The sequence below is a fragment of the Pezoporus wallicus genome, unplaced genomic scaffold, assembly GCF_028554395.1.
Source record: "Pezoporus wallicus isolate ANWC-B61680 ecotype Strahan unplaced genomic scaffold, APGP_CSIRO_Pwel_v1 contig_6427, whole genome shotgun sequence".
NCBI classification, from domain to species: Eukaryota; Metazoa; Chordata; class Aves; order Psittaciformes; family Psittacidae; genus Pezoporus; species Pezoporus wallicus.
In genome coordinates, this window is record NW_026639823.1 from 484 (window position 1) to 25,009 (window position 24,526).

Genomic DNA, 24,526 nt, shown 5'->3' on the forward strand with positions numbered 1-24,526 from the left:
ATAGGGATATATCTTCTTGTGAAAGGGGGAAAAAATCCCAGATCAACGGAAGAAAGAACACAGACTGTCATCAGTTATTAATGGAATCCCAGGGAAGCAGGTTAGGTGAGAATTTAGCCCACCTTTTGCTGTAGAGAAAGCAATGATGGTGTATTGACTCTACATATGGCAGGACCATTAGGAATCCCAACTGCGAACTGCTGAATATCCCCCTATAAAATGATAGGAAAATTTGCAGGGTTGGGATTAAACCCAGCAGAAGCAAACACGGAAAAATCCCAGAGGATGACCAACCTCACGGTCCAGTGGGAGATGTTCCCATCCTTTGCTCAGGTCCTGACAGACTGCAGTTTGTCATGTACGCTGAAGTCAATCCATCCTACACACAGTTTCTGGTACTTCCTGGTGTATAGAGGGACTAAGCTATGCACAAATCCTGGTCTGGATAAAGAATAATGCCATGTAGCTCTCTATTATTTCCTGGAAGCTGACAAAAGGGGTCGATGCTTGTATCTGTCAGCACTTGCATATCTGTCAAAAGCTGACAAAAGGGGTCCGATGCTTGTATCTGTCAGTACTGTCAGTGGGTGGGGTGGGTATTAATCTTCTGTGGATTTTGTTTTTTTTTTAGTGGAAAGAGTGTTATTCATGAGGTCCTCTACTGATGATCACAAGTGAGTTGGAGAAGCAAGGGGTTTGACGGAGAAGAAAATCGTCCTTATTTAGGTCCCTTGCCCTTGTGTGCTACCTGACCTTCTGCAGCTCCTGTCTCAGCCAGGAGGGCAGGGGTTGCCCCAGCCTGTGCAACAGCTTGGACAACTCCACGTTGTGGTCTCTGTAGTAGCTCGACAGAAATTCTCGAGACTGAGAAGGATGGGGAAAAAAGAAAAAGAAACAACAGTCAAGGAAGGAAACCCACCCAGGAGATATGCACTGCTCCCAGCAAGGGGCTCAGTGTGGCTAGTTTTGGAGTCAAACAGAAGGTCAATATTCAAACATGTTAACTTGAATCTCTGGAAAGCCCTTACCTCTTGGTCCATTGGTGGGTATTTCCGACCTTTGCTTTTTCCCAGGCACTTTGTTTTCCCTCCTTCCAGTAACTGGCACCAAAAGCCTTTCTGAGGGTCAAACCTGTAGAGGATTATATTTTTTAAAGACCTCACTACAGAATAATCGTCCAACTACTGAGACATCAGTGTTAGCCAACAAGTGTTGCTGCCCACATCTCTCTAGATGACAGAAATACTGAGGACAGAGTGGGAAACAGCTTTCCTGTCTTGTGAAAGCTCCAGGAATTTATTTTTTTTTTTCCACAAATTTTCTTTAGAAGTGGCTCAAGGTCAGAGGTTTTTCACATTGTGCTTTACCTACACTAGCTAGTTTAGCTAGTTATTATTCCTCTTGTCCAGCATGTAGGGTACAAGTTTTTGATCTGTAGGATGCCAGTCAAAGTCCTGAGCCTCAGTCTCAAGGATCTTACACAGCCCCAGTCCAGACTGTGACTCATATTTTGTTGTCTGGTTTTGGTCAGAGATTTTATTAGTGTCAAACTGCTCCATGTATCCCTGTGGGATGGTAATGTTTTGATCAACTGACACTTGAAAAGAACTTTTTGCTGAAAAAAATTAATCAGCTCTTTCGCTGGAATTAGATGTGCTGTATTCTCAGGACATCACCAGCTGTGCTAAAGGACAGCTGTCCATCCTTCAGCTGGAGCTGATGCTGTCACTGGTTGGCACTGTCAAGGTGAGAGGGGTTAAAAAGGGCAAGCATCTATTTGCTGGCTTCCACAGGCATGGGCTCAGTCCCTCAGTCTACTTGTAGAGAAAAGTAATTACTGTGTGACTACCACATGATGAGAAATATAATATTGGTAGGTTTTATGTTGATTTTTGAGTGAAGTAAGCAGTGTTCAGGTCTACTGAAAGAACTGTGGTTTGATTGGTAATAATTTAACTGCACCTGAGAAGCTGGTGGTTCCGTATCTTTAGATCCAAATGTAATTTTCATTCCAAAGATGGCATTAGAGCATAAACACTGTCTTAGCAGTCTTATCTGAAATACACAATTTTATTTCTATGTCTAAAATTCAAAGATACAGGAATTTTAGATTAAGGCTTTAAAGCACATACTCACTAAGGAATGAACAACACGCAGTGTTAAGTATTGAATTTATTGCTGCGGGACTTGCAGCATGCATAAAACATTGGCAAGGTTTGGATTTCTGCTATTCAGCAGATGTTTGAAAAGGATGAAGTAGAATTGGCTGGAACAGGTTGTTAATGAGTTACAGACTATCTTGTTGCCCTAGGTCTAGCCGTACAACATGGGTGCACCTGCAATTTGCCACTGTATGTAAGTGAACTGATTTCTGGAGAAGGGTGAACCTTCTGCACATTTTCTTGCCCAGCTCTTTATGGCAGGCCTTATTTCCTAAATTCCTTCAGTAGCTGTATCAATTAAAAATAAATAAATCATTGGTTAAATAGTTATATCAGTGATAAATTCATTTCTGCTTTGGCCTTTTCCATCTGCTCGTTGTATGGTGAAGTACTTGTGCTGGCTTGCACTAATTTCCCAAAAGAAGCAGCAATATAGTGTGCTGGGAAAGGAAAACTGCAAAACTGTGCCCCAAACAATATTTCTGCCTCAGAAGAAACATATTGAATGGATTTGGGTAGGGGAAAAGAGGGTAAGACAGCTAGGGCTGAATTCAATCAAGGCGTTCAGGCATTGTGAAACTCTCAAAACCGTGAAAAGATAATTGGGCACAATGGAAGTATTTATTTGAAAATAGTGATAGTTTTAAGGGTAATGTTACAAGTGAGCTCTTTAAAGCAGCCAGCAGAAGCCTCTCCTCCAGGCCTGGTTACTTTTTCCTCCCCTACAGAGCGAGGCTGTGAGAGGTGCAGGGTGCAGGGCTGAACCGGGACACCTTTACGCTCACCCCGCCTCTTGGGAAGTCAATACCTGATGCTAAAGGCAGGGTGGGTGCCTACTGGGGGCAGAGATAAACAATGCCACCATGAGGATCCTTCTGGTATCCTCTGACAAAATGTTGCAGTGCTCCAAGAGAAAACATTTTTTTAAACACATTCCTCTAATCCTGCCTTTTCCTTTCCTTCCTGTTCTTCACAGGAGAGAAAACGAGGGAAATCTCCTCTGTGAGGCTTATGGATGTTGAGCTGCCTCTGTGGCCAGAGCATGGTGTGAGGAGCCAGGCTAGAGGAAAAGGCATTTTGTCCTAGGTTTCTGTTCATAAAGTTCAGGCACTTAAAATTTTAAGCTATCAATCACTCCCTGTGAAAACGAGTTGGGTGGGGGAGAGGTGGGAAACATCTCTTCAGTGCCATAGTGGGAACTTCATGCAGACAACTGACTAGTTTCCCTCTCCTAGCGCTTTGTGAGTTACCCTAGCGTCGACTGATGGCATTGCATGTGAAAGCCTTGAAACATTAGTTGATTTTCCTCATTTTTTTTCACTACTCTGATCTCTCAGGTCATGGAATCACAGAATCACAGATGGATTAGAAGGGACATTTAAATGGCATCTCGTTCCAGCCTCGCTGCAATGAGCCAGGGACACCTTCCACTAGACCAGGTTGCTTAAAGCTCCACCCAACCTGACCTTGAACACTTCCAGGGATGGGGCACCTACCACCTCTCTGGGAAACCTGTGCCCGTGTCTTACCACCCTCATTGTAAAGAATGTCTTCCTTGTATCTAGTCTGAATCTAGGTCCTCTTTAGCAGTGTGTGTAAGAAGCAATGACCTAGTTGCCCATCTCAGCTGTGGCTCTTGCTAACCTGACATGATGTGCAATTCTCTCCAGATGCCTGAGCCCTTTGTCTGTCTCCCCTCTGATGTCTTCTTCCGCTGGCTCTGATTAGTACTTTCCTTCTGCCTGGGTTGGTTTTACTCTCCTATAAGACGTTCACATAATTACTCAGGGTGATGAACTTGTTGCTCCCTAGTGTTTGCAGGTCTGGGTCCTCAGGCTTCTTTGTGACAACTTTAAAAATCTGTGGTGTACAGTTATTAGTCAGTAATGACAAGGAGCGATCCTATGCAATCTTTTTTACTTTGGCAGTCCTATCATAAAGTGACTACATTGTTCAGTGCATTTTTCAATTAAATCCTAAATCTGTACAGAAGTGTGTACTCCCACAGCACATTTGCATTCCTGTTGCCTCTAAAAAGTGATTGCATAATTTTATAGTTGTGTTTACAATCCATTTTTCCTGTCCAAACAAATAGGAGGCCGAAGTTTGTTCCTGGTGTCTGACTCTGCTGACTTTAATTTAGTTACAGAAAAGAGGATATATGTATGTGGGTGTGTATTTAAAAACCCAAGCAGAAGGCACTGCAGATGTGTGGCAGCAGTTATTCAAAGATCAGTAGTTCAGCTGTGTACTCAAACTCCTCCTCTATTTCAGCTACATTGGAAAACAATGACTTAAAAAATTACATTGTCAAATCTAAAATTTTTCCTTTAGAAAAAGATTTTGGCACAGCAACATTCTTAAGGCCCAAAGACCAGCAAGCACTCAACTCTCTCTTTAAACCTGTTGTATGAAAAAACAGAACCCTCCTGGTGAAAGAAACATTAAACAATCATGAGCAGAGAGGGGGCTGTGTGGGGTTGCTGGAAAGCCTGTGATCTCCTTTTCCCCTCACTTTTCCTGGTACCAGCCTTCAGGGAAGGTAAGGTACAGGCTTTGCTATTTCCCACCCCACATGCAGGCTCATGCTTTCTGCTTGCACACTGACTTGGCAAAATCCCCTACTGCAGTGCCAGGCTTCTCAGCACATAGATGTTCCAGGGCTCTCTGAGCCCAGCACTTTGGGCTGTAATGGGATGATGCTCCTCCTGTGTAGAGGCTCAGTACAAAAGCTACTTACAATTTTCTGCCAGCTTAAGAGGGGAGAAAGTAATTCAGCCCACCTCTCACCCCTGCAGAGACTCTGCCTTCCTGTGGGGAACTGAGAAGAGTCAGAGCACCACACAGGCCATTGATCCCCTTGCATGGGGAAAGCTTCACCCTCCAGGTAATGAGGGTGAGAAATGTGATCGGGCTCATCATAGCTGCCTTTGCTAGATCTGAACCAAAGGCTGTGGGAAGTCAATCAAAGGGCTTTCCATATATGAAAATGGGATTAGGAAATTATATATTTGGTCCATGTTAAAAGGAAATTATCAAGAAACTATATGACCAAACAAATCTTCTCTTACTGGGCAATTCTAACCCAGTGTCTGTCATTAGACTCCAACAAGAATATGGTAATAACCTTTTAGCCAAATTATTCACACCTGACCCTAGGTGGTCCTTCAGGTTCTGGACACTAGCATAACGTTCAACAGTCTGATGTGCAAATGTGTGCTGAGTTCTTACGTGCACAGCTCACTGCAGCAGAATGTACATTTTAAATGGTCCAGTGATGAAAGCAAATCAGATGCCCATAGCAAACAAGCACTGAGTGCCTCAGGTCGGACACTCAAACTTAGCAGATGTGTTTTTACATAAATCTGTATGTTCATTCTGCATCTGATACAACAGATCGTGTAGGTATTTGTTCTGGATGTTGTGCAAAGTAGAGTTTGCATGTGGGAATGGGAATGTATGCAGTCATCAATTCTGTAATGTGTTATATACCTGCAAGTTAAGGGAAAACTGGAGGGGTGTTAGACAACCCCAAGCTTTACAAAATTAGTGTTGTTATGGATTTTTTTTTTATTAATTGTAATTAATGATCAAGTGGGGATGTACAGCATGATCCCGTAAGCCAGAGAGTAAAGGAACAGACTCACGTTAGAGCTTCAGAGTAATTATAATGAGGAGAGACTCCAAGAAACTTCTGCACTTCATCCATCACAGTAGCTGGGTCACTTCTTAGCTGCTGTCCATCAATAATAAGCAACTGTAGAGGTAAAAATGCTAGTTATTTAGAACCAACACTAAGGCTAACAGCATGGGGTTAAATTAGCATTTGACTCTGTACAGTTTAATTACAGATGAACTTCCTTTTAGATATACTTTATTCTGTTGAATTTGTATAGGTGGGCACTTTATATCTCTGTGCACACATTGTTCAAATGCAACAGTTAAAGCTCACAAGCCAATGCTGACTCTCAGAAAATTCTGAGAAAAAGAGACAAAGAAGGAATGTAAAATTATGATTGAGATTTATATTGTGTCTTTAGGAAATCTGGCATGGAAGGTAAGTAGAGAAAGCTCATGTATATCTTAGAGTAAAATGTTCAGAAGCTACTGAATTTTATGTTCAAAAGTGATATTGTGGCAATTTATTTAAAATTTGCCACCAGCCTCTCAGCCATGCAGGTTTGCAAAATTGTTAGCAAAGGGTTTTTTTTTGTTTTGTTTCTAATTAAAGAAGAGTGTGGCATAAAGGTACATTGACCTCCACAAGCAAATGTTCAGACAGGGTATCAAAAGTGTCATGGAGTACCAAGCAGTATTACTAATAACTATTTCAGGCAGATGTAGTTTATATTTGCTTTGAAGGCTTATTATGAATTATTAAGTTTTTGAGTGCACAGGCCAAGAGAATGCACATTACTGAGGCCCATTAGTAAGCACTGTGAGTGCTCTCTCTCTTTGTGCATTTTATTGAGAATGAGTGCATTTTGTTGTGCATCTTGTAAAATTAATCACTGTAACCATGAAACATGAGTGGTTACCAGTTTTACAAGGAAGATGTCAGTGTGCCCCTGAATGTTTAATAAGAGGGCTGCAGTCACTCTTCATTGGAAGAGAAGGAGAAAAATCTTCATGAGAGGGACAGCAGCAGGATGAGGGCAAAGAAGGAGCACAGGTAACAGGGCATGGGATGTTTGGCATCTTTTGCATGCTCCAAGTTCATCAGAACAGCCCCTTCTCCTTCAGAGGAAGAAGTTGGTCTGTGCTGGAGATGAGGAGACATACCCTGTTTGTTCCTAGGGTCATACTGCCTGGGGACAGCCTTTGCTGCTCTAGGCAGTACTGCTTCCCTGTTATGAAGGAGTAGAAAGGCCAGAGATGAAAGAAGAAAGTACTTTCTCCTTTCTCCTGGAAGTGGGATTGTCCTGCTTCTCCTATTTGTAGTACAGCTGAGACTGTATAATAGAAAAAGGGAGGATTGCAAAAAGACAAAGCTTCTATTTTCTTTCTGGATTTTCAGGTCCCTGACTAAACAGGCAACACTCAGTTCCACCTCCTTTCAGCAAAATTCTGTCCCACATAAGGTTATCTCTGGAGATATTTGTTCATTATACTTGCTCATTAAACACCCTTTTACAATTTCTTCTTACAGTAGGTAGACTTATGAACTGAGCTGTGGACAACATCCATGGGTCAAGAGTGCCCATGTATATATTTTGTAGTACTAAAATTTTGCTTTAGGTTTATATATCTGTAAACAATATTTTTAGTAATGGGAATATTCTTTAGGTCTATGTGTTTACATATATTTTTTTCATGGGAAAGATTATAAAAGTTCAGTAAGACGCCTGAAGGAAGATGGGGGAAAAGAATGTATTGCTGCTCTAACACTGAGAAAGGCTAATTCCAGATCAGGATCAAACAAATGTGGATTTTTTTATGAAAGGGAGTGAGTGGGAAGTGGAATGAAATTTCTAAAGTCCTGCCATTTTCTAAATGAATTTGTCAAAACTTCCCACAATGTCTCATGCTGCAGCTGCTTGTTTCTTGGGACCCAGAAGCCTTGTTAACCTTGGCTGATGCTGGAATGAATCCCCAAAGTCCCCCAACAGGCCCATGTGGCTGCAGTTAGTAGCATTTTCCCATTGCATCTTTTCCATCAGAAAACAGAAAAATCAACACACTTCTGCGAAATAGCCTGGTCGTGTTAGAGCTGCATTTCCTATCAGCTCAGAGTTGCAGTGGGAAATATCCCAGCACCTCTAGTGATGAGGCCATGCTCATTTTTGGGACTTTGATGAGCTTGGTTAAACAACAGGTTGAAAATTACCTGTGAAGCAGGGTAATGAGTTAACCATCGTTCAATATGGACAGCATACCAGCCGGGTGTCAGGCATCTCTTCTGGAGGGTCCTTATCTCTGAGGACGCCCACTGGCTGGATGTAATGACTTCATAAAAATTGAATTTCAAGGCAGTAGGGTCCTCATGGGATCGCTGGTGCTAATGGGAGATATTAGGCAGGTATTACAAGGATGCTGAGGATGAAGCCATGAGCCTCCCAAGATCTGTTGGGAGGGCTGTACTGGCACAGTGGGAGGGGAGTTGAGAAGCCAAATTTTGCCAAAATATACACAATTTTTTACTGCTTTGCATCTTGCACATTGACAGTTGTAAAGGTGCAAGTGAGCTATTAAAAATGGTGCAGACTGCAGCCCTAGACCATGTTTTATTCCTTGCAGAAATCATAACACCAGTATCAGAAATGGCGTATTTTATGCTGATTGCAACATTAGTAATTCGTGTCTGTTTTAACTCTGCTTTCAATATGCCCTTTATCTGTATGATTACACCATATTTTACAAATATGGTTTTTAAGTAGAGTAGACTTTCTTATGCAAAGACATAGGCTTGGTATTGTGGTTTAAGCCCAGCCGGTAACTTAGAACCACACAGCTGCTCACTCACTCCCCCCACTTCTTTCCCCTCCCTCCTCCTGGAGGGATGGGGAGGAAAATCAAAAGAATGTAACTCCCATGGGTTGAGATAAGAACAGCCCAGTAACTAAGGTATAACACAAAATCACTACTGCTACCACCAATAATGATAATGATAAGTGAAATAACAAGGGAAGAGAATACAACTGCTCACCACCTGCTGACCGATACCCAGCCCAACCCGAGCAGCGATTTAGCCCTTCCAGGTAACTCCCCCAGTTTATATACTGGGCATGACGTGCTGTAGTATGGAATATCCCTTGGGCTAGTTTGGATCAGATGTCCTGTCTCTGCTTCCTCCCGACTTCCCCTCCTCCCTGGCAGAGCATGAGACTGAGAAAGTCCTTTGTCAGAGTAAACATTACTGAGCAGCAACAGTTAAGAACATGGCTGTTTTTTGTTCCCAGGCTGAAAGTCAAAAACACAGCTGAACCTTGAGACAAAGGGGGGGGGGGGGCACAAAATGGAATATAGAAATCTTTAGAATTAGTTTTAGGTAATGTTAAGTTTGAAGGCTTTGTAACAGTAGCAATGGAAAATTACTGAGGTGCATGATACATAGAAAAAAAATAGAGTGCAGCTAGAGAACATACTGAGAATTCTCACAAGATAAATCGTTACAGTTGACATAGTTTTAAGAAAAAAACAGTTTAGAAGAACAGGACACAGGATAAGGAGTATCTGGGAGCCGCTGGTGTCCAGGATGGGTTACAGTTAAACTAACTGATAAGTAGGAGGATAGGAGGATTATTATGTTTCTGGTGCTAACGAACCAATTAAACTGGTATGAGCATCTACTGCGCATGCTTCAAAGGCTGCCAGAAGTGATGAAGATTGTTGGAGGAAGTAAACGACCCTCAGAGACCACCACCACAATTCTGTACGTATGCGGGGAACTTTCTGGAAAATTATGTAATCTGTATATAGCCTCATGAATATGTATGTATGCCCAGTGGCTATAAAAGGATGGTTTGTGTGGCAATGGGGAGACACACGTTAGGAGGAGCTATCCCCTGTGTCTCCCAGCGCCGCAATAAAGAATACCTGCTTGTCAGCTTGAAAACTTTGTTGGCAAGTTTGTTCCTGGAGTTTTCTCCAAATCAGTTTGGCAAATCAAGGACACTTGGTAAAAGATAAAGTGCTTCCTAGAGTTTCCTCAGAAAAACAACAGGCTTTCTTTTTTTTTCCAAGGAAAGGAAAAAAAACCCTGTTCTCCAGGCACAGCCCTTTTTAACTCCATGGAAACTTTAGGAGGCACTGCATACATATGTACACCACCCCATGTAGCTTGGCTTACATGCTGGAGGATGGGATGATGTACCAGATTCTCAGCATCAAGAGAAAAGCTCTGATTTTCTAGCTAGTCTATGCTCATTTCTCCCATGTATTCCCCTGGGCGAGGCACACCACTTTTCCTCGATGCGGTGTCAGTTGTAATTGAGATTAAACTGTTTGTTTACAGCTGGTGGCAGCTCTGTGCTGAGAAGTTTCATCATTTATGACACCAGTGTCACAGATGCCAACTGCAAAAGCTGGCACTCAGCATCCTTCCACTTCTACAGAGTTCAAATTAGGTAACCCTAGTTCTTGCTCAAGGGGTTGCTCAAATTCCCACAAATGTTGGCCATCATCCCCTGCTGCTGATTTCTCAAAGGCAAGGTGCGTACCTGGTACCAAGAATATGCCCGATCAGATGGGTCGATGAGGATGGTGATGATCTTGGCCTTGGGGATGAGGGAAGCAGCTCGCTTAGGGGCATCCTCAGAATGGAAATAGTTGGCACTTTTCTCGAAGACGAGGTCAGTGGTGTTGGAAGGAATGGGGAAGAAATCCATGTACCTGGGAGGTGAAGGAACTCATTAGAATTAGCAAAAATGACAAAAGGGTCATATCTCTCTGCTTCCCATTTCCTTGTAGGTGAAAAGGTGGGTTTTCAGGCATAATGCTCAAGAAGAAAAGTTGAATTTCTCAGCTCATTCCAGAACTGGAATAGGGGGAACACATCTTGGCTCTTACATGGTATTGGTAATAGCCAAAGCTTCCATGAAGTCAGGTTTTTCCTTTGATGGATGGGATTTTTGCTAAGAAGTTCATCAGTTTGGAATGGGTTTGGTTTAGCTGCAGAAGAAAATGGGAAAAGCTTCAAAATGTCAACCATTTAATTTTTAACCTTGTCAAAATACTTCATTTTGGAGCCAGCAAATCTTTCCTTAGACATTTTCAGAATGTAAAATTTGAATTTTGGCTTTGAATAGTCTTTTCCACTTAAAACTGATTAGAATTAAAAGTAGAAGAGAAGGTTCAACTGAAAGGGTGAAAAATTCAAATGAAACAAAAGGTGAAATTTCTCTGGAGGTATTTTCGGGTCCCTTTGACTTCACTGAGCACCCTGGGGCTTCCAGTTTTGGTGGGACTCACTGTTTTTTGTTCTTCTATAGAAACAAAGTAGGCAGGGCTCACCCTCTGCCCAGGACCCCACTGACTTTGGAACCTGCAGGCCAGTTTTGGTGACGCCTGGCAGAAGGAGTCTCCAAGAGGGTGGCCAAGGCTGGCCTCTTCGTCTACGTGTTACACGGGGCTGCAGAGGAGAGAAACCCCCCTGCCCCACCACCACTCCTTCTTCGCCACATGTATTACACATGTAATGTAGGATGGCCATGGTGAACTTGCTCTTTATGTAGTATGGAACAACAAACACCAAGCATTTCTTTCTCTTTCCCCTTATTGTTTGTGCCACCTTGACCTGAGCAGCTGGTGCTGTGGCTGCCGCACAGCCTGCTTATATCAGTCAGGCCTGTTCACTCCACACACTGTCCATGCTGTATGCCAGCAAGGAAACCACTCCAGATTAACCTGTGGAGTGTGATATTTATCTTACATTTAGGCTTTCACACAAGGATGAGAACTGCTGAGAAAGCCTTACACAAATGCTTTTCTTAGAAATAAATAGTAAAAGCAATATTTAAAAGTATGATAGAAATACCATATGAAATGCTCTACACTTGTTTTTTTCTCAAGAAGAGACAAATCAAATGTTACTTCATGAAAAGCCACTTTTGAAGAAAGAGAGTATAATTCAGTATAGAAACAGTTATGAAAAGAGAGTTTCTATTCAGCATGAGGACAGCCATCATAACTGAGATGTCTATTGTGTTCATTGATGAAAAAATAAGAAAATTGTGACTGTGATATCTAAACAAAATTAAGGACTTGATTAAATGTCCTATCGTTACAAATTAGTTTCTTTTTGTTTGATAATGTCAAGCATAACAAATTCATCCAGTAATTATGTTGATGTCATACATGCTTCTGTAATTGTTCCATTATGGTTTACCATGTATTAACAATGGATGCTTCTTTTTTTGTTATTCTTCTTACCAGTCAATTCCCTTGTGATAGTTGTTTCCATTGAAGAACTGAACTTCTTCAAAAGTTTTTGGACTAGGAAGATTGCTGATAATGGAAGGATGCATCAGAAGAAATAAATAAAGGGCTGTTGTTCCTACAACAACAAAAAGAGATGCCATTAGGAAATAGTAAAAAAATCTCTACCTTTGACCTTATTCATTCAAGAAAGTACTTTAAATCAATGCATGCTGAGATATACAGGAAAAGTAGATTACCTGTTATAAGGAAGTTGCCTGTTGATGAAAAGCCTGTATAAGCACAAGGGGCTTTCAGAGGGATGTGGGATACATGCAGACTCTTCTGCTTTTTGAGCTTTTGTCATTTCCAAACCCTGAATTCTGCTGTGTGATACAAGCCTGATATTGCTGCTGAAGGCATTGCTTGCTTGACTCTGTATTTAAACCTCTGAGGCAATTCAGCCTGCACATCTTTGTTTTCAAACTATTCATGTTGCACAAAACTTCTCAAAAGCATTAACTGTGGGACTATGTTTTTGTTGCTCCCAGAACTGTCTTTTTGCCCTCTGTGCATTTGTTCTGGGGGTCTGCTACTGAGGAATAAAAATTCTGTTTCAATGCTATTAAGCCTGTATGTGGTAAGTATGCTTTCAAATCCCAGTAACAGTACTTATTCATTATTTGTTTGAGAAAAACAACTGGAAATGTTATATGGTGGTAAACAAAATTTTGGAGAATGTCTCTTTAAAATTGCACTTCCATATTTTCATGCTATGCAAGCTGTCATTGGACTATGGATTAAAACCTGCTGTCTCTGTCACTGTCACAGTATTTCTGTATGATCTTGGATTAGTCAATTATTTCCCTGCCTCAGCATCCTCTTTGTGTAGTATGTCCACAACAGTAATCACTATCTTGGGAGAGGAATTGGTGGCTTAATTTAAATAATGCCCTGAGACCCTCAGAGGTCTGCAGGGTGTTAAGTACATTTATTGTCAGGTTCTTAAACAATGTTGAAATAATTTGTCAAAGAACTTAATAGCAATCCTAACACAAGGCAGCCTGACAGCAGCATTTTGTTATGTCAAGTGAGTGCAATTTTACTATACAAACAGTTGTCCCTGTCTGTTGGCAGCGAAGGAGTTACTGTCCGAATTCCACAGGGATTGGAAGTGAACCCTTCCTAAGGCAGGGAGTTGGTTTCAATTTACAGAACACAAATACACAGGTGCAAAACTGGGTGGCCAGCTTCGGTTACAAATTCATTACTTCTTACCTGTTTTCTGGGGTCCTATCACCAGAAATTTGGGTAGGTGGTCACAAGTTTTGTCTCTTGACCAAATATCCTTATGTCGTTTATCATCACATGGGTTCTGAAGAAGAAAAGGCAGTTGTGTACATCATGCTGGGGTATCCTAAATATTTGCAAGTCTTTGCAGGTGGGAAGTGTTAGGCAGTAATGCCAGAGCCTTACACTAAGTAGTAAAATCCCGTATTTCCTCATAAGAGTTTACTTGTGGCAGATATTGATCTGGTACTGAGCATTCAGGTACACAGGGATCAAACTCTCAGGTATTTTCCAGGACCAATCCTTCCAGGGGTCCCAGAGAACTCAGTAAGGCTACACAGTTGTGCAAATCCTGGAAGGATTGGTGTCAAAATCCACACTCTGTGAGACTACTGCATTTCCTTCTCTCCATTAGCTGGGCTCATTTCATAAACTCAGAGTTTTTAGGCACCTAGGTGGTCTCTTTGAGTAAAAAATCAATGTGTATGTAATGGTTTTGCATGACTGAGGATTAAGTTCACTCATTAGAAAAAAAGAAAATAAGAAAAAAACATTAAAAAATTGATTTAATCAAGTATTCATTTGAGGTTAAAATGGAAACCTCTGAATAGCTTCAAGGCATTACTTTCTTAGGTGACAAAATGGTTTCAGATATATGGAACTTAGTGCCAATTATAATTTACATAAACACCCAAAAGTAAGGACAAAATAGAAATGTGGGATATTATTCATCTCCTTATCTTTCTACTACCTATGAATGCAAAATAAAAATGTGTGAACAAAGCATGCCACAGAAAAAGTTAGGATTGACTACTTCTTAAAGCAGTTATCACATGCATACTGTTTTTGCATAGTATTGGCTGGTAATAGAAGATACTTTCTGCTAGTGAATAAAGTTAACAAAATAAAATGGAGAAAATTATTAACTGATTTGAATTGCTGTTCCACTGATGCCAGTGGAAATATTATAGATTTAGACTTCTTTTGCATCTGGACCAAAAATAACAGGAAAAATTTCTGTTCCTTTTTGCTAGGATAAGCCCAGAATAACTGCCCAGATCTCCTTGGTGTCACTCTGGATTTATACCTACATAGTTGAAAGCACAGCTTGGCATATCATATTCTGAATAAGAGCCAGACTTCTGTAACAATGATTAGGTAATTACAGTGCTGAAGGAGGTTACAAGCATCACATTTGAAACATATAGTCTATACAGAAACCCTCTTCATTCTTAAACAGAACTGCCCATTCTGTGTTTGCTGCTGACCCCTCTGGCTCTCCCTTTTCCTTGCTGTTCCACTGAAGGGGTTTCAGGTGGTAGGAAACCCTCCTGGTAGCTACAGTGATCCAATGTTAGTGATTTCCCATTGAGGGGTCCAATGACTCTGCATCTCTTACACCTGGCTGGTTGAGAGCATCTTATGGGTAGTGCAACACAATTAGTGAACACAAGGCAATGCATCAGCAGAACCTACAAACAGGGAGGATGGGAAGGGAAGCTTTCTCACACATAAGTGGCAATTAGGGGCTTTTACCATGCCTGAGTTAGGGGGAGTGGAAGCTAATCCATTTCTGGTCAAAAGCAGTGATGTCTCAAGCATGCGTAAATAATCTAAGGTAGCATGCAGGAAGAAATAACGTACCTGAACATGAAGGGGGATTATTATATTTTTTATAGGAAAAGATTCTTATTTCAACAAATGGCTTGTAATTGGAGGAGAAAGAAGATGTGATATTACCTGCCAAAGAGGGTCTGTCTGCTCTGGAAAGAGCTCAAAGTACTTCTGAGCCAGCTGAACGGGGGGCAGTGTCTGCAGGTTCAGGTTAGTTGAGCTTTTAACAAAGTTGGCCAGGTTGACAAAGGTGTATAAGCCCAGGCGATCGTTCCCATAATTAGATAAATGGGTCATGAAGATGCTGATCTAGGAGGCAAGAGAAACTTTTCAGTTACAGGGTATCAGGAGATAGCGGCATCTGGATGGAAAGGTGGGCACAGGGGCTCCAAGAGGTTTGCTAAACCCTGTACACACCCCAAACCAAAAGGCAATAAAAATGTTAAACTAGTTGCACTTCCTGTCTTCTCTGTGAGGGTCACATCTCCAGCCTTCTCATGTGTGCACTATTTCTTTAAAATCCCTTATCTGAAGGGATGTATTGCTCAAGAGCTCCCCATGGAGTGGCATTCAGGAGTTGCTCTTGGAGATATTTTTGTCAATATTATGTTTTGAGTTCTTTTTACAAGCAACATAGAAACTGTTTATTGCATGCTTTAAAGTTTACTTTGCTGTTCCTCATCCCTGGGCAGGTGTCTGGAAGGTGCTGGCAAATGTGAGCCCTCGGTTAGGAATCCCCAGCACTTCGGAACATCTGAGGGAGACAGCTTGCTGCTCTTCAGACATGTAGGCAAAGCTTAATTTCAGGGCTGCTATTTATGGAATTAACCTGAAAATCTGACTAATATGGTGTCTCCCATGAATGAAGGTTGGCTAATTTGTTTAAATTGGCAGAGCTGGAAGTAGGTAAGTTCTGAAATGTAAAGATTTCAAGCCTTTGTGAATGATGGTATCTCAGCTAAATATCACTGTCATTGTTTTCTCCTTAAAGCCAATAAGGCTGCCTTTTTGTCAGCCTTACTCTGGTTCTCCTGTATGTGTCCACTGGTCTGTAGATCTTATAATTTCTTTCAGAGGGATTAAGATAATTTGTAAGAATAACATGAAGAATATATTTTCCAGTATTTTCTTTACATGGGGTGATTAAACTCAGTTTTGCAGCTGCAAAGGCCTCATTTCTCTGTAGATGGTAATTTTTCAGTTTTATGAAGATACTATCAGACTGAGTGTTGTTACTTGACTCTTCTACTCAGTAAATTGGCCTAAGATAGGATGCGCAATGACAGTGCAATTTAATTATGCTGTTATCAAGAAATGACATCAAAGTGGTAATGTTGCACACACAATGCAGGTCATTTTTTTTGCTGGTGTGCAGTCCCAGGGTTTTGTTCTAGCAGAAGAAAGGGCTGCTGATAAAAATACTGTGTCCTGACTTTCAAAATAACCATGGAATGCAAAACCACATGCTTTCCACTTAAACCATCTTGCTCTGCCAGCATGGTGCTTTGAGCATTAGCCCACAATGTTTAAAATCATGGCCATTAGTTTGTTAAATTATTGACAAGGCTTTTCATTCTTCTATAAGGTGAAGATGGATGGAGCTTAGGACAAAGTGTCCCTTATGGCCCATCTGCAGTGTGTTTACCCTGTGCTCACTTTATTCCACAAAAGGTAATTTGTTCCTCACTTTCATTCTGTACTGAGCCTCTCTTGAGCAAAGATTGTCAGCTGTGCAAGATCTGTGTTCTGTGGGCTTGACTTAACTGGAGTGAACACTGAAATTGCCCTAGACTTTGGGCAGGTCCATATGTAGTACCCCAGAAACAGAAGGAAGGCCATGAATCTTCTTTGGGCTTGCAGTCTACTGACCTTCTCCATCACTCCCCCAAAAATACCAATACAAACATATCCTTTTAAATTTAGAGTTCAGCTTCTTTGCGATATGACAAATGCTTCCTGCAACCCAGTTTTAAAATGGTGGAAAACACAGGAAATGTTGATAGAGAATATTATCTTGTCTCAGGAGTGTTTTTTATAAGTACTAGAGGGTCTGTCAATGACATTTAATATTGTTGCAGCAATGTAATATTACTGCAGCAAATAAAGTATGCAAGTAGATCTACTTGCTCTTTTTGCTTTCTTTACACTTGAATTAGAACGAGGTTTTCTTAATGTTAAAAGGTACTTATAGGAGATGTATATTAGCTTATTTTCAGAGTTTCATTAAGCTGCAGCCCAATACAAAGGTTCCAATTGATCACTCTTTATGGAGTCAAAAGATCTGGGACATCTCTCTTGACTTCTTTTATTCCATTGATTTTTTTTTTTTTTTTTTTTTTTTAAAGTGAAAATCCCCCAAGTGTGGTGCATAATAGATGGGATAAAACCACAGCTAATTCTTTGCTATCTGTCTCTGAATCAGTTGAGACAAAAGGAGATGGGTATTAACTGTTCATGTTTACAGCATGGAGGGACACAAAAGTCAGTTTTCATGCTGATGCCTCAATCCATAGAAAATGCAATAGTCTAGAAATGTGCTGAGCTAGCACAGTGCTGCTGTGGTGGGCCTTGAGGGTGGTGCTGGGCTGCACAGTGCCAGTGCACTGCTTTACTGGGCTCTTTTGGTGTGCCCAAAAGGGCTTCAGAACCAGGCTTAGGGGCAAGAGTGAGGAGACCAGTGAAAATCAGTGACTGTCCCCTCTTGCAGTGCTCTATGCAAAATAGGCAAATAAAAGAGAAGGAGCTTTGCTTTTATACTTTCTGTGACAAAAACAACACAGGCAGGCAGCACTTCACCAGGTGGGATAATACTTTCAGGAGGGAGTTAGGATCCTGTTCTGTGCAACAGTGCGCTACAGAGGCAATAAATTCTTTCAGGTTCCTGAGGCTGGGGACAGGGCTCTGTCTGCTTTGCATTAGTCTTGAGGTTAAACTAGCATAAGCAATCTGCGTTACACAAATATGCAGAAAGATACTGAGTAAAACCCTTTGCGGTCACTACACAGCCTATAGCAAACACGTTATGGGAAGTGATGTCAACTGTGTGTCAGTTTGTTCCCCCACTGGGGCCAGCCCAGTCACTCTGCAGGACAGCAGTGCTCAAGTGATGCTGTAGTTTGTTCTGATGTAGTATCTCATCAGCTTTGGCAATTGGTCTCTGTGCTATGAGATTGTCTGTAAACTAATGACAGGGTCGTCACACAATTTTACTATCTAGTTCTTTCTTCCAGGACTTTTTAGAATCAGTTATATCCAGAAATTATAGATATACATGGAATTTTCTATATGTAATATTTGTACTTGCATGCTTGCAACATATACATTAAATGAAATCTAGGTTATCTTAGTAGAGGAAAATAAAAAGCTTGCTTCAAAATTATTGGAATATAAACAATGCTGGATCTGCTTAAACTGCCTTCTCTACTCAGAGTTAGTGCACTTTCTCCAGATCCATAGCCCCGTGTACCTATTAGTGCAGAATAGAGGTTTATTTCCTCCTATAACTGCCAAATTCAATACAGTCTTAACTAAAAGCACTCATTTTTGGACAAAGGTTAGCTACCTGTCTCTGGAGAGCACTAGAATCCTGGTCTCCTCTAAGACTGGCAATCATATTTGTCTTTGTGTGTGGGAATCCCTCCAGCCTGAGGGAAATCTGCAGTTGTGTGTGTTTGTACAGGAGCTGATACTAAGCAAGGCTGTTTGATCTATGATCCCAGGAGCCTATGCTCCATAGCCACCTATGTCCTTGCCATTTATCCTAGTGAATTGAAACAATTCGCACAAAGCTTCTGGCTTCTCCTTGAGAATACCATATGGCTACATTCCAGAACAGAAATTCCTGGAAAAAGGACTGATAGAGTTCCAGCTTTCAGCTGAAGTGTAACCCAACTAAGCTCACTGGTGTACCTGGCCAGTCTGAAGGATCACTAAGATGACCCAGTATGTGATACTAGGAATCAAATATTGGCCCATATATGTTGATATTTGAACTTGTGCCTTTCCATCGATCTAGAATTTGCAGTTGAAAAATCAGTTATAAAAGTTATGTATACATTTGCTCTACCTCACTCAGCCTTCAATAATTAAATAGGATCATTGTTCCCTTTTAGGTCCTTTCCTTCTGCTCATCCTTTGGCCTTTCCCCATTGCTGGAAAAGGCCAGGAACAGAGGTAAGTCTTATGTGTGAATCCTGCTTCTCTGAGAGGAGCTTGTTCACTGTCTTTAACCACTTTTTTCCTCACTTCTGCACCTCTTAAATAACATTTGCAAGAAGGGACAAATTAACACATACAAAGTAAAGCAGGAGTGTAGCTCAACCTTGTGCAAACCCAAGACACTGGGAAATACATGGTGCAACATCCTGTTCTTGTAGAAATGTGGTAGTGTCTTTCCTGTTCTTCTCTGCTCCTCTCTTGCATGAATGTCTCTCAGAAAAATGGATTTTGCTGTTCCATCTTTTTCCATTGTGCTCAGAAAATGCTGTTGCATAGTTGCTCCAAGAGCAGCCTCTAATAACTGGATCTAGATGGCAGCATGTTGTGTTTCTGAATGTGTAAATGGGATGTCATGGCTAAGAAATGCAAAACTGTCAAGTGTTCATTTACTAATACCAAGCAGCTCTATGCTAGACTGACCACAGAAATACCTCTTTCTGTTTCAGGTGTTTAATATATTTCACATCTTGAACAGTCTTCTGTTATGGATTACAGACTTGTCTGGTACCTTATGATTCAGAGACCCATTCACTGATAATGAATCCCAGAACACTTGAGGCCTTAATGCAGCTGGTTGTGCAGCAGCCCAAAAAGCAAGCTGGAAGTGAGTTTTTTGTGTTGACAAAGCACTAATTTTAATAATGACAAATTGTTTTTCTAGAATTCAGCACTATTCATATTCATGACTCTTCTGCTACTGAAGCAAAATAATTTATATGCCTGAAAACCACTTTTTTTCACTTTTACTCTATTTCCACTCTGCACATCTTTTTTTTTTTATATTTTAGTATTCTTGACAGGATAATCAAATATTTTTGAAACATGATATCTCTACAGGAAGCAAAAAACCCACACTGTTTGGAAAGAAACACTTTTGTCTTTAATTGAAGGGGAAACAAAAATATTGAATAGTGTTATATTTCTTGTGCCCATATTCATTACAGTGTCTACACTGGGAATATCCCACTCTACATGTGTCTGCATTTCCCAGGAATCTAGCAATGAGAGGGGAAGCTGCGGTCGATCAGCAGTATTATGTGTCACTGGGACAGCCATAAAATGTTGTAGTATGTCTATGTTGTTTTAACATTCCCTATTCAAAGAGCAAAATTGTTTCTCATTTACCTCATTCTCCTTTTACATTATTTAGTTGGTATGATTAAATTCTTTTTTATTGACAGAAAAATCCTGTGCCTTGTACCATTCCCTATGAAGCTAAAGTTGTTGTGTTCATTATTTATTTTTATTTTCTAATATTTACCCAAGTCTCACTTCTAAAATAAAGGCTAAATCAAGACCACATTCCAACACAGTAACTGTTTCCCATGATACATACATCTTTGATACCCCTGGTGCAGAAGGTCCTAGATGAAGAAAGCCAGATAGGAGGTTCCACTCCTTTAAATATATATATATATATATATATATATATATAAACCTGAATTTAAGAAAAGTGGTTTTTTTTTTACTGTTAGGCCATACTTTCAGAGTCTGTGAAAAACTAACTGCTGTTGATGAAGACATTATGCAGTCAGTGAGTGACTGCACTAGGGAGGCAAAACAAAATGGATTTTTTTATGCCTGTTAATTTGTCGCACTTGTGTAAGTGATCAGTGGTGCATCCAATTGTGACTGAAGTAGAATGAGTTCTGTGCAAATATGGCGCTGCCAGTTACATCTGTGGGCCCCAAGAAAGCTTTGCAAAAAATCTAGAGCAAGTCAGTCCTCCTGTTATAGCCAGATATTTTTATTTTTAAGTGAAGTTCATGACATGCGAATCTGTTTTGTTGCTATCTGTGTTTTCCCATTGAAGAGACTTCCTTAGACCATAAAATTCCTCTGAAACAACAAAAAATACTCGAGAATAACCCCAACTTCACATTACACAGATGAGAAAGGCTTTGCACACTATTGCCTGAAGTCAGATTTGTATGCCAACTGTTTCTGACAGAATAATAAAAGTATCTTCAAAGATCCAGCTCTGAGAAGTCTCAGATGGTTTTGGCCTTCAGTTTTCGAAGATGATCAAAGCAGTTTGCATGAGGAGATAGCTATCAATGCCCCATTTCCTTGATGGTACATGTTGCCTGCTCCCTTTTAACTTCTGTTGAGCAACTACAGGTTGAGGCTGTTGACCTCTTTAGTCATAATCCTCTACAAATAAAAATCAGTTCAGCTTCAATTATTTTGTGCCAGTGCGTAATGTGAGTAGTCCTTGGCACCAGTTTATTGTGCCAAATTAAATTCCACTCTGGCTGCATCCACAGCAAATGATGAAGCTTTCTCTATTCCTGCACTGCAGTAGGGATAGGTGTCCCTTGCTGTTCTTCATGTGGCAGATGCTGTGCTGACAGTACCGCCAGCACAGCAGGAGAAGAGCTGGCCTGAGCTGGCAGGTAAGTGCCCACCACGGGCCAGCATTAGTCCGTGTCCTCTGCAGTGCCTTGGAGTGATGTGCCATAGTCAGTGCCTGCGTATCACTGTCTTACCCGCATGGTATTTACCTGCTGCTCTCTTACTTGTGTGTGTTTGTTCATAAAGGCCTGATATCTAATTGAACAAGAACATGGTTTACTAGCATGTAGATGTTGCAAATAATACAGGAGGGGTCACTTTTTAGCATAGAATAGATATCTTTGCAGTAAAACTAATTACTTTTCCAGAATTTCCAAAATAATCTTAAGGGGTCTTTTATTTGTATGAGTGGAAAATAGGAAATTTCTTCCTGTTTGAACTGATTTTAATGGACAGCATTCTCTTTACTTGAAGAAATCTAGATAGGTGTGCATGTATTTTAAGCAACATTAAGCCTTAGTTATGTAGACCATAGAGGATATGATGAGATACAATTAAGAGCTTGCTCTACACATGTAGTACCTGTATGGCTGCAATTCCTGGATAAGAAGAGGAGACTCTTCCACTCTGCAATCTGTAAGCTACCAGACAGCATTAAACCAGGGGACCCAGCAGCGGCTGGTGATAAATATTTATGAATGCTGCTTTTCAGCCAAGCTGTGTGCTTGATTTGAGCCTCCCTGCATATACACTGTGGGTCACCTGGGAATGCCCTGTCAAATCGCTCTCACCTGCTATGACCAGGGATTAAATTTTGTCATCTTGCAGCTTGGAGATGTCCCCTGGCTACTCTGAGGGGTTCTAGGGAAGGCAATATTTCTAGGCAGAATGAAGCCAATCCTGAAGTAAACACGGACTTCAAGGTTGGCAGACTGACCACGTTCAGCAATAAAACATTTGTTTTAGTGCTGCAGGTGTCTAATGTGTTGCTGGGGGGCTGTCTGTGTTAATACCCAGAGAGGAAGCACAGTATTTCACAGATTAGAGTTCAATACAATTCTCTTCAGTAGCACTTAAATAAGTTGGGTTTTTGAGCTGGATCTTCAGTCGTTGTTCTCTCTATTTACCCTTCTAATCAGTGAATTAAAACATAATCCTCTGAGCTGACTGAACTGTGGGAGAAATATGCTCACCTATCTGCTGATGGCAAATAGTGGTCAAAATGATCATTAATTTGGATAAGCAGACATAAATTACTTTCTCTGATGTTCCTTTTCATAGATGTGCTGAAATAAGATCTGTTTCTAACTGTTTTGAATGATGGAGCGAACTATGTCTATTATCATTAATGCGGCACTTCGTAGTCTCCGGGTAGAGGGAGGTAAAGTCTCTTGGAGCAATATTGATATTCCCTGCAGCCATTACTGCCTAGGGCCCAGCACAGCACACAGAGTTGTAGAACTTAAGTCATCCCACTCAAACTGAGTTCTCTTATACGTACTGAATAAGGGTTTTCAGCAGGATACTTCCTTTTATATGGCAAAGAAAGAAATGCCAGGCAAGCTGATATAGATTGGAGCTACAGGAAATTTATCATTTGATTTTATAAGTGTTCTACTGTCATGTTGCTATTCTAGCAGTTTTATGAAGAGCTGACTGCTCTATGTTATAGAGTGTTCATAAATGATGATTAATTAATCCATTTTGGTGGCTTACTCGGAGCAAACAATCCTCAGAGTTAATTTAATTCTTCAGTCTTGTTTTTTTTCAGGAAAAAAAAAACCAACCCTGCAGCATTTTCAGTTCACTAGAGGATATAATATTCTCAAATCAGCCATTTTCTAATTAATTTTGAATAGCAGACACAGCAAGGAAATTTTGTTCTTGTCCATTTACTTCTATTAAGGATTCATTTTCAATAATCAGAGAATTCTGAGTCAGCTCATTTTTACCTTTAAGGCTTGCTCCTGACACTTTAATAAATTATCCTGTGGTGTGTGCTTGAAGGTAACAGATTCTTTTTCCCTTTACCCAGTAACCCTCTTGTTGACACACAGCCATTTATTACTATTTCTGCCATCACCTAACTTGCTGGGAAGTAATTCTGGTAAAGTACCAAAACTCATGGTGTGGGGTATCAGCTTTCGTAAAGAAGGAAAATGTAATTGAAGAGGGAAGGGAGATGTGTTATCCTTGAAACATTTTATTAATGCTCATAGTTTCAAGTTAATTAGTTTCTAAATATGCTGCTGAAGGCTTGAGTTTCCATGGGATAATATTTTCCTCTGCCAGCTCTTTGCAGTTGGGATAGCCATGTAGGACGAAGAAAAAAAATAATTATTTACAAAGGGGAAAACAGATTTAAAAGCCTGAGTGAGGTTGAAGCGGATTTAATCATACACCTGCATTTGGAAGATAAAAGTGGCTTTAAATTCTATGATTGTATTATATTTCTATCATGTTATCAGTTGCAGGACCTTCAGCTGCAAAAGGAAATATCTATAGGGCAAAAGGGTGACTGTGCTATAGATACAGGCACTTTTGTAGTGTGTGCTAGCTTTCAAAACAAATGTATGAATGTATGTTGATCATATTGAATCTTACTACATGCTGTGGCAGGAGCAAAACAAGTGTTTATGATGCCAAACCCACATGAAATATGTTTTTTTTTTGGAATAAAGAGATTGTCCCTTCCTCCTCAGGCAGAAGCTAATGACTGCATCATGCAGGTATACTGTCTGCCCAAGTAGCTCCGCCTGGGATGCCTCTGGGGTGGCAATCCCCTGTTCCTGTCTACAGGGAATGAGCATCTGGCCACTCTCGTGCTCTACTGCAATGTTCATTTCATGCAATGAATCTGTTCTTTACGTTGGCCCAGCAGGCTAATGGGCCCCAATACAGAGAAGAATCTGGTCCAACTCTCTCTCCTTTTTCATTTGATTTGGTATGTTTGTGACTGTTAAGACAAATTCTGACACAGCTGGTTAATAACAAAACTCCCTTTTAATTTGGTAGAATGAAGACATCCCTCTTGTCATGCTGAGGAGGGGCATGCCTGTCCTTGTAGGATCACTCCAACATCTAGCTAATGG

The 24,526-nt window shown here is 40.7% G+C and overlaps 1 protein-coding gene and 1 long non-coding RNA gene across 3 annotated transcripts in view; one reads left to right on the plus strand and one right to left on the minus strand.

The window, feature by feature from the left end:
• Positions 1-614: 614 nt before the first annotated feature.
• The window catches only part of LOC130602949 (bifunctional heparan sulfate N-deacetylase/N-sulfotransferase 4), a 108,091-nt gene continuing 84,179 nt past the window's right edge, over positions 615-24,526 (minus strand). Inside the window, exons 7-14 of the mRNA XM_057416290.1 lie at positions 15,048-15,230; positions 13,296-13,392; positions 12,033-12,156; positions 10,322-10,493; positions 7,990-8,160; positions 5,810-5,919; positions 1,029-1,131; positions 615-864 (exon numbers count right to left, since the gene is read on the minus strand). Coding sequence (XP_057272273.1) covers positions 745-864; positions 1,029-1,131; positions 5,810-5,919; positions 7,990-8,160; positions 10,322-10,493; positions 12,033-12,156; positions 13,296-13,392; positions 15,048-15,230 — 1,080 coding nt within the window. The 3' untranslated portion in view covers positions 615-744. The remainder of the gene's footprint in view (positions 865-1,028; positions 1,132-5,809; positions 5,920-7,989; positions 8,161-10,321; positions 10,494-12,032; positions 12,157-13,295; positions 13,393-15,047; positions 15,231-24,526) is intronic.
• Positions 10,122-15,132, plus strand: LOC130602950 (uncharacterized). 2 transcript variants are annotated; one of them, XR_008973020.1, is made up of 3 exons: positions 10,122-10,228; positions 12,569-12,657; positions 14,987-15,132. It is a non-coding gene; the product is annotated as an uncharacterized LOC130602950 (long non-coding RNA). The 2 variants fall into 2 exon arrangements; XR_008973019.1 differs by lacking the exon at positions 10,122-10,228 and having other exon boundaries at positions 12,059-12,657.